Source organism: Enhydra lutris, unplaced genomic scaffold (genome assembly GCF_002288905.1).
Source record: "Enhydra lutris kenyoni isolate GAN:26980312 unplaced genomic scaffold, ASM228890v2 scaffoldscaffold4, whole genome shotgun sequence".
In the NCBI taxonomy this organism is placed as follows: domain Eukaryota; kingdom Metazoa; phylum Chordata; class Mammalia; order Carnivora; family Mustelidae; genus Enhydra; species Enhydra lutris.
Genome location: NW_019154088.1, coordinates 37,340,176 through 37,350,614, shown reverse-complemented (window position 1 = coordinate 37,350,614; position 10,439 = coordinate 37,340,176). Strand labels below are relative to the sequence as shown.

The following is a 10,439-nucleotide window of genomic DNA, read 5'->3' as shown; positions in this document are numbered from 1 at the left end:
GTCTCCAAACTTAATTTCAGTCCTTAGTCTCTAGCCCTATCCATCTTCAGGTTCTACATTTTCCACAAACGCTGATCCGTAACATCTAATAGGAAGACCCCTCTATCTGAAAAAGATACAGAAAAACCCTGGGAAATGGTCATTACTTCTACATTCTAGCATTCCTTGTATTTCTGTAAGGAACCAATTCAATTACATGGTTCTCTGAAAACAAATTCCATTTAATTTCACTTCTAAGTTCAAAGCATTAGTTGGAAGCCCGAAAAAAAAAAAAAAAAAAAAAAAAGAAAAGAAAAAACCCAACCCCGTCTTAAAGCCTTCCAGTTTGTAAGTGCATACACTAGTTAAAAAACTTAAATAGAATTCTATATGGATTTTAAAATTGCTCTTCATATGCCAAAGATTTTTTTTTCTCATGCTTTTATAGCCCCACTCTCAAAATTGGGCTTAAAGCCAAACTTATTTCTATAAGCACCAGACCAATTGTCCAAATTTTCCAGGTAAAAATGAGTTAATAAAACTTAATATTGTTCAAAGGATCTTAACACATACAATTATTTTAGAGTCCTTGAATACAGATTTTAGGAACCAAGTTATGTTCAAGGTCATCCCTTTTAAGTTTTTAACCAACCTTTCTCCCATCATGTTTCACAGTATAAAATCTATACTGCATGCTGGAGATCATAAAACCCCTGGATGAAGTGACTCCTAGAAGAAACTGGCCCAGGAATGCAGGCAGATAGCTCTGCAATTTGCAAAGTTCTATTCATTTACTCTTTAAAGGATTTTTTAAAGAATATTCTAACATGTTCTTTTGTATTTTTTACAGTGCTGGAAATGCTACTGACATTTTCACTGTCACCATGTACTTGTCAAGGGGAGAAACAAACCGTCAAGCCTAAGGCTAGTCAATGTTATGAACTCAGAGGCCATTTGCAATTAAAGTGCTCTCTTGTAATAAAAGCATCAAAAAGTTAATACAAGTACTAGTCTTAAGCAGTCACACATCTAAGCCACATTTATTTGCACATGTATAGTAATGGCAACAGATACTCCAAATTCATACAAATTTATAAAACAACAAATAATCACTTGGTACACTTGTGTGTTATCTTGCTTACAGATTCAAGTGTAGATGAACTTCCTTCATTCTGTAAACTTTCATACAATACTTAACAAAAAACTCTTGAGAACACATATTGGCATGTTTCAGTTAGAGCCAACACAAAAGTTAAGACAAGACCACAAACTCAACCAAGTTTAGAATATACTTTTCTACCTCCCTCCCCTAGAAAGTGATTATTTTCTTCAACAGATGTATATGCTGTATCACACAAGTAGCCATGGAGACAAAAGAATGATGCTCCCATAATCATGAAGAAAATGCCAACCAAATTATACTGTTTTATCTACCAATAATGATTTGTATAGGAGAAACAGGGGGGATGCTTAGATTAAAATAACAAGGGAGATTAGAAAAAAATAGTGAAAGATTTTGAGAACTATGTTCCCCCTGAAAGCTGCAAAGATCTGACTATGACAACTCAAAATAATCACGTAAGGCAAATAAAAATGAAAAAAACCTTCAAAGACATTCTAATCACGTTCAGTATCTAGTGATAAAAGCTGAAAATGATTATCAAGAGAGTATTTATTATACAAGTGTCAACGAGGACATTCCAAAACTAATGAAAGAAATGCACATTTATTTCTACAAAAGCAATGTATAATACAGAATCAGAAGGGAACAGACTTAAAGATTTACCTATTAAAATATACAGATTCTTACTGAAGAGTATAGGATATTTAAAAAAGATGACAAGGGATGTTAATCTTTTTTTATTATTATTATTTTTACATATTTTGGAACCTCACATAATTTTGATAAATAACTCTTACAAAATTATGCAAAAAGTACAAGAATGTCTGGTAAACAAACAGTCTGTATTTTCCAAAAAGATTTTTTACAACATGCAATTCTTAAGGCAGCATCCTCCTTACAAGGAAAGGTAATCCTTTTACTCATCAAGAAATCTTCTGCTGCAAAGAATAGGCTAAGAAAGCCTGGCTTCTTCCATTAACGCCTTTTGTCTTTCCTGTCTGATTTTCGGTCTCTTTCACTTCTTGAAGATCTTTTGCCTGATCGACTACTCTCTGATATAGACCTCTTTCTGTCGGACCGGGAATTCTTATCCTTTGATCCTTTTGTATCTCTACTACTACCACCTTTTGAAGATTTGTGACTTCTTTCTAGTCCTGATGTATCCCTTCGCTTCCGATCCACGCTCCTTCTGTGCTTTCTATCTCTGTTATGTCCCCGGCCCCTACTCCGACTTCTACTCTCACTGCTACTAGTGGTGCTGCTGCTACTGTCTCTGCTGCTGCTGCCACTAGTGCTGGAGCTGCTACTGGAACTACTGCGACTACTACTGCTGCCACTGCTGGAACTGCTTCCACTGCTGCTACTAGTGGAACTACTACTAGAACTACTACTGCTACTGCTGCGACTTCTACTCTTGCTGGTTTTATTTCTAGCTCGCCCTCTACTTCTGCTCCTAGTTTTGGTTTTGGTTTTGCTCTCTGAATGTACTGTTAAGACTGGCTCTACTGTCACCTCAGTGAGTTTTACAGATTCCACAGGAAATTCCTTCCTCTCAGGTAGCAAATGCCCTTGCTCCTGAAAAACCTGAATTGATGGCTGTAAAACAGCTAATGGCAAAGTCTCAGGTTGAGAGAGAGGCTGGGCTTGGAGCAGTGCTTGGGGCTGGGGCTGGGACGGGGGCTGGGGCTGGGACGGGGGCTGGAGCTGGGGCTGGGGCTGGGATGGTGGCTGTGGCTCAGGCTGCAGCTGTGGCTGCGGCTCAGGCTGCAGCTGAGGCTCAGGCTGAGACTGAGGCAGGGGCTGGAGGTGAGCCACAGGCTCAGGCTGGGGCTCAGATTCTTTCTCTTCTTTTTCCTCAGGCTCATTTTCCATTTCTAGAGCACTGGCATTCTCTTTCACGGGAGAAAGAGATTTACATTCTTTATCTGGCTCAACTTCAAATTCCATCTCTGGCTCCAGTTCTTTGCTAGTTTCGTTTTCTGAAGGTTCTACACTTTCCACTTGATTGGTTTCCATTACCTCCTGCTCAGCAATTACATTTTTGACACTCTCGACCATCTCTAGCACATCCATAACTTCTTCCGGTTGACTATCCTGCTGCTTCTCACTTTCCCTTACCTCAGTTTCCTCCTCCATCTTGACCTCCATTTCCTGTTTTTGTTCCTCCTCCTCCTGTTCTTTCTCTGCATCACTATGAACTATACCTATTTCCTTTTCCTCTTCCTCTCCTGCTTCCTCTATTTCTACGTCATTGTGCTGATTACCTGTCTCCTCCAACTCTTCCTCTCGCTGAGCCACCTTACCCTCTTCTTGTTCCGCCTTCTGTTCTTCATTACGCACCACCTGATGCTCTTTTTCCTTCATTGATTGTCTTCTAGGCCTAGCCTCCATTTTATTTATTTGTTCTGCAAATTCAATGCGTCTACCTTCAAATAAAGCTAAAGGATAAAAATTTACATGTGTAAATAAAACATTCAAACTCACAATTTGACACTTAGGCACAAATTGTTATCAAGCTTTATCTAAGTGTCTTTTTGTAAAGAGACACAAGACTGATTATGGCAAGTAATTACAAACTGAAATGACACAAGCGAAGTTCCCCCGGAAACCTATATACTAAGATATAAGTAGCAAGTAACTACACCACATTAACTGATGGGAAAAAAGGACAATTTTTTGCTTTTCTACTTCATGCTGGATGAGAAAGAGTAAGACCTCTTTAAAATAAAATCATTCTTATGCCATCATGTCCTGCATTAATGTTTCCTATCCTAGAAAGACTAATCCTCTAATCCCATCTCAGCAGTGTCTACCTTTGAATGTGTGCTCCTTCTATGGATTACACCAATGTTCACTTTTTTCTTGCTTAATCAGCATTTATGTCTGGCTATAAAGTCATCCTATCCAAACGCTTAAGAAATACACATGCATTAAGCACTATCTACAACACGGTAACTTTCAGGTTAAATTCCATCATAAATCAAATGCTCCTGCACTCCCAACTCATTAGCATCTTAGATTATCTTTTTAAAAAATCAACTACTGAAACCCTATTACAGGACACAAATGTTTATGTGTGGGTGTATTACCTTATCCTTATTTACCTTATTTAAAAAATTTCACTGGAACTCTTCACGTACACTTACCATTCATTTTTCTCTGTGACTCTTCTATTAATTTTTGGGTAGCTGGACACATTCTTCCAGGAATATAGAACAAATGGGGCTTTGTCTTAGTTCTTATATATTTAATTATCTTGGCATTATGTTCATTCCATTCTTCTTGCTAAAGAAAAGGTAAAAGGTGAGGTTTTCGTTAATATGAAGGATTACCAATCCTAGAATTCCAATTCCAAACTACTACTCACCAGCTGCGCAAGCTCAACCTTCTGTTCTAAAAGCCGCAGTTCTGTCTGTTTAGCACGCCTCTCTTCAAACAGTTCTCTCCTCTCATTTTCAACTTGCTTTCTTTCTTCTTCTGCCTGCACTTCGAGTTTTTGTTCAATTTCCTGGCGCCTCTTTTGCTGAAGATAAATAATTATCTTTGAAAACTTACCACACATTCTGATTATGTGAAATGCTGCAATTTTACTAAGTTATCTTTATATGCTTCATATTTGCAATTCAGGATACCAGCTAATTCAAACAGCACTTAGCATTTGAGGCTAATCGCAATTTCTCTTTGAGGAAACAGGGACTATGTAAAAACCTAAATATCAAGGACATTAACCATATTATCAGTAACCATTCCATTTAAATTAACTGTTAGGCAACATTCTTTCATAAAACCCAAAAAAGAAGAGCAATGTCTTTTTAAATTATCTTCATAGTTACTCTTCCTTCCAATCAGATAATGTGACAGAAGTGACATCCTATTTTCACACATTATTCTTTGAAGACTTTTATATTCCTCAGGAAAGTTAACATACAAAAGCTCTAATAAAACTTTATTAATCTATAACTGAATTGTTATCTCCCTTTCCACCATAGTTCTCCTTTGAGAAGCAGTGACTTGATATCGAACACCAAGGACACAATATTATAGCTTTTATAAAAAAACCTCTAGAAAGATTGCAGTTGAATGAATGTAGAAGGCAGGGAATGTTTAGGCTTTTGCTTCCTGAGTGCCAACTGTCTCTGAGTGTATAAATAACTTAAAAATTATAATCACTGAACTAGTTACAATGCTGACCAAGTTCAACTCCCTTGTTTGAAAGAAAGCACTCTGAGGCCTAAAGAAATGAAGAGTCTTGTCCGAAACCACAAAATGAGATCGTTGTAGAGCTGAGATCAGAACCCAGGTTCTCCTGAGTCACAGACCAAGGCTCTTTGCACTGAAAGAGAAGTTCATGCAGTTACTTCATAGGACCTCAAAAGAGACCAGTTAAAAATATAACAACTTCAGAAAATTTTATAAGCTTTTTCCTTGGCTTTAATTTAGGCCTGCAATTCAGTTTTGAGAGTTTTTTTTGACTCTTCTCAAAAACATGTAATGAACTCCTTTTGAATACTTAAAGAATCAAAGGAAAACTATATAAATACCCTTTCAGTAGCAACAGTGGATTCTTGTTTAAATTTCTGCAAAGTACCCATCAATAAGCCAAATATTCGTCGGTTCCTAAAGAAGACAAAGAGAAAATTCAATTTCAGTAGGTTGCACTTCATCTAAGACCGCCACTTCCTACAAGAAACATACTACAAACACCTGAACAATTCTTAAATATAAATATTTCTAAAACTGCATGATTTGACAGGAAATTTTCCCCATTAAAAAAGAACTAAAGACAGGGTGCCTGGGTGGCTCAGTGGGTTAAGCCTCTGCCTTCAGCTCGGGTCATGATCTCAGGGTCCTGGGATCAAGCCCCGCCATCAGGCTCTCTGCTTGGCGGGGAGCCTGCTTCCCTCTCTCTCTGCCTGCCTCTCTGCCTACTTGTGATCCCTCTCTTTGTCAAATAAATAAATAAGATCTTTAAAAAAAAAAAAAAAAATACAAAACTAAGGATACCTTTGCTTTCCCTTTTCATCCATATTTTGATCCTGGATAAGGTCTCTACGTGTGCGCTCTTTGGAGGTAGCTACAACTGAAGACTGCAAAGCTGGCTGCAGGAGAAAATAAATCTCAGTAATTTAACAACCATATGAAAAGGCAGCACTCTCAAATGTAGTAAAGACAGAAATACTACATTCATCCCGTAAGTAGTTCTTTTCATCTCTATTACCTTTTTAACATCATCATCCTCTGGGTCGCTTTCTTGGCGTGATTCTCTCCTTGTCCGACGCTCCCCGCCCAGCCTGACATAGGAAAAATAATTTAAAAGGCCACTGTAAAATCTGACTTAAGTACTACCAAGGACAAGTGATTACTTCTACTATGACTTATTTCCGTAAGTCTCATCTCATCAGTCTCCATCCCATTTCACTCTTTCCTCTGGTAGTAAAAGGATAAAATGTGTCACCAGTGCCCAGTCCAAATACTGATCTATATTTCTCAAGTGGATTAAGTTTTTACAGTACAAGACAGGAAAGTAGCACAAATATTTTCTCGATCTTATTCTTCTCATAATATTTATTTTGTTAAGATTTCTGTTACTGTTAGTGAAAACTGAGTTCTGAGGGATACAGGCTTAGTTCAGTCAAATACCAAGGGAACCGACTCAAAGAAGTGGTATACTACTCAGTTCTAACATAACTCAACAAAATTTATTTAATACCTGTATCTGTGGCTACCTCAGAAAATAAAGCATACAAGTATGTCTTCAAATGTTTTCCTCCTACGTACCTACTGACTGCCCCTTCAAGGTCTCTCTGTTTGGCTGGGGGTCCTCCTCCACTATCTGAGAATCCACGCCTGCAATTAAAAATGCTCAATATAAACGAAAATTAAGATAAATATTTACCCTTAGCAAGATAATTTCGTTGAATTAAAAAAAAAAAACCCTTCCAATCACAACAACCTCAAATGGGCATCCACTCCAAGATGCTTTTTAGCACTTTTTAAAAAATATAAAAATAAATTAAGTGTACAGAAAATGGGTAATGTATTCTTCAGTCTCTAGTTTTGCATATAAATGAAGTTCCAAGATAACTACATAGGAAACTATAGCTGATCACAGTTTAAACAAAACAAACACAAACATATCTAATGTGGGCTCTACAACCGATTTTGTTTAAACCTATAGTTAATTTAGTAAAAGTATCTACCGTCTTAGCATAAAAATTAAGTCCTAAGAAAGTCTTACCTCAGCAATAAACTACCACGTCCTCTACCTCCACCAGGACCAGAAAGGGCCAGCAATCTGGCTTGGATGGGCCTAAAAGATATTTACAAATTGTATGAAAATCATGCTTGGACTTATTTAATTTAATGTCACCAAATACTTTCACGGATGCGGTACATCATAAAGAGAAAAATAACCAGAAAAGTTCTAAAAATACGGTTTCAAATCCACGTGCCTCAAACAAGACAGGAAGTCCTATTTTAACTTCCTTGTTTTTTCAAGACCATTATCACAGAAATTGTATTTACTTCGTTCCCACTGCACATTAATAAGCTTCGATCAGACCCTAATTTCGTCAACTCCGAAGAAGTTGCACGTGGGAAAGAGGGCAAATGCTTGGGTGAGAAGCAGCGGACAACGTCCCAGGAGGGTCTCCGGGCCAATACCCGGTCAGGTAGCCGCCGGTTGGGGAAGGGGCTTTGTGCAGCAGTTCCCGGCCTGCAGGGCCGAGGGCGGGAATCGCAGGCCGGGCCTTCCTACAGGCCAGAAGACATGCCGGCATAGCTAGGACCCACCTGCCTTCCTCTCGCACTTGAGCTCCGAGACCTACGTCGAGGGCGTGGAAGACTCCCCACCTCATCCAGGACCGGATTCTACTGCCGCCCCCGGGACAGGCCCCGATGTTCTAGCCTTCTCAAGGCTAGCCGCCCTTCCCGCCCCCAATTCACCCCGGCATGATGGCTGTCTCTCGGAGCCAGCCTGTCTTATCCACCTCTTACCTCACGTCATTCGGATCCCGTCCGGTGAGCTTGCGAATATTCTCATCTACGTTCTTTAGGCTCTCTTTGGCCTTTTCTAGCTGCTCCTGCAAAGTTCTCACCGCGACCGCCATCTTCTCTCTGCAGCAGGCTTCGAGACTGCTCTACAGGCCGCGCCTGGCTCTGTCGCGCCGCGAGACGCGAGAGGACTGACAGCAGGGTCCAGCCAATGACAATAAGCGTTGTTTTGCGGCCTCAACCACTCAGCGTCCGGAAGAGGGAGAAGCTGCCGGCCTCTGTGACTCTGGGCCAATGAAAAGTCTTCTGAGCGGCTGACTCCCTCCCCCAATTAGTTGCGGTGGCCGGGCTCCGTTTCTAGCGCAGAGCCTGGGCGCACTTGAGAGGCTCTGGGGTTTTCGGAGACGCCGGCTCGCCCGCCTGCTCTTGCGGTGCGGAGCGCGGAGTCTTCCAGCCCTTTTAAACTGGGATATGACGTGCCTTGTATCTTTTTAACCACCTAATTACATCAGAGTGGGATGGAGGCGAATCTTTTCCCCTCCTGCCGTGTAAAAGATCAGATTAAGAAAGGGTGCGGCCATTCTGTCGGTGCGCATGCCCGGGGTGGGGGTAGGGGGGCGCCGGCGTCCCTACATTGGGTTAAACCAAAACGAGCAGAGGGAAGCAAAAAATGAACATGAAAAGTCATTAATCGTAATAGCTAACAATTTTTTTTCCGGTACCGTATGAAACGTTTTATATACCTTGTCTCTCAACTCAAAGCTTGAATAAAATGCGGATTATTACTGGTAAGGAAATTGAATATGGACATAAGGGTAACTCCCTAGGTCAAGGTAGCTGAGAATCACTATTTGATCAGACCCTGTGCAAGGGTGTACTAAATGAAAAAAGCTTAGATGAGACTGAGACTGGCATTATCGTCTACACCTGGCCTCTACCGCTGGTTAGTTTAAGATGGGGTCTAGAGTAGCGGCTCTGTTGTTACTTGTGCGTATGCGACAGAGTGTCCTGTGGTTCTGTTCTTTGTACATGGCCAACAAGAACCATTTTGTTCCAGAAATGCATTTGCAAATTACAGCTCAAAAAGCATTTCCTCATAGAAACAGTGTTATGAATAATCTTAGTTCTCATCATCTTTTAGTCGGGCATCAAGCTTGCACGAATCATTAGTGGGACAACAGTATTTAACTGGTTACCATCTTAATTCATCTCTTTAAAAGTTCCTTTGTGGATCAGCAGTAATCTAGGCTCTGAGGATAAAACCTTGAACAAGATCGCTGTGGTTCCTGTTTGTGGGGTTTGTAGGCTCCTCGGGGAGCAAAAATCATTCATGTACTCATTCATTCATTCACAGTATTTGCTGAGTGCTTACTGTGTGACAGGCATTTTTCTGGGTACTGGGATAGTCAGTGCAATAAAGATCTCTGTCTTCAAGGAGCTTGGGGGAAAAGTATGGAGACACAGGATAAATAAGTTACATGGCATGTTGGAAATGGAGAAATTCTATGGAAAAAAATTAAAATGGGTAAAGGGGATAAGGGTTGATAAATAATAGTAATTCTGATTAAAAGCATACTTAGTCCCATTGATCCTTACTCTAACACTGTGTAATAGACTAAACATAAAGGATGAGAATGTGGTAATAGTAGATCCCAACCACCAAATGTAATACCCTGGTTTCTCTGCAGATCCTATAAATCTTTCCCCCTTTACAACCACCAAATGTAACAGTGTTTCCATGGGAAACACTTTTAGAGGCAACCAGAAACAGGATCTTTTCCTGCTTCCGTAGGAGGTACTACTAGAATCCTGGGCAATTTAACACAGCTTTATGGGGGAGAATTAGGGGGCTGTTGTGTTCAACATTTAGCAGATGCTCAATAAATACTTGTTTCCCATCAATTCCAAAATATTCCAAGAACACCATGTTACTGTTTGAGAAATCAACCTTAGTAAGTTGGTCAGTTGGTTACTCTTTTACCTCAGTTGTATGCTTGGACTCCTTTTCCTTGATGGTAATGATGAAGGGAAAAATGCAGTCAGGACATAAGGGACATGATTTCAAATAAGGGAAATTTGGGTGCTGGAAAAATTAAGATCATGTTTGCAAAATAATCTCTGAATTGCACTAATGTTATTAAATAACAAAAATTCAACAGTAAATTGTAAAGTTATAATTAGCTTTATTAATTGATTCATGAATTGGGCAGCATTCCATCTAGCAAGCAGAGGGGGAGCTCCAAAAGGCTACAGAAAGGGAGATATTTTTACAGGTAAGACAAGGAAGTCATAAAGAGAAAAAAGGATTATTTCAGGTAAGGTCACCTTCCTTTGGGGACAAGAG

General features: G+C 39.8%; 1 protein-coding gene across 2 annotated transcripts; it reads right to left on the bottom strand.

Moving 5' to 3' along the window:
- Positions 1 to 1,000: 1,000 nt before the first annotated feature.
- On the bottom strand, positions 1,001 to 8,771 carry LOC111161606 (pinin, desmosome associated protein). 2 transcript variants are annotated; one of them, XM_022525375.1, is made up of 10 exons: positions 8,099 to 8,771; positions 7,341 to 7,412; positions 6,881 to 6,949; positions 6,321 to 6,393; positions 6,107 to 6,201; positions 5,644 to 5,719; positions 4,470 to 4,625; positions 4,249 to 4,387; positions 2,915 to 3,540; positions 1,001 to 2,842 (listed from the first exon to the last, which is right to left on the bottom strand). In XM_022525375.1, the coding sequence occupies exons 1-10, from the start codon at positions 8,209 to 8,211 to the stop codon at positions 2,078 to 2,080; spliced, it is 2,184 nt and encodes a 727-aa protein (XP_022381083.1). In that variant the 5' UTR covers positions 8,212 to 8,771; the 3' UTR covers positions 1,001 to 2,077. The 2 variants fall into 2 exon arrangements, with proteins under 2 accessions (XP_022381083.1, XP_022381075.1); XM_022525367.1 differs by having other exon boundaries at positions 1,001 to 3,540.
- Between the last annotated feature and the right edge of the window lie 1,668 nt (positions 8,772 to 10,439).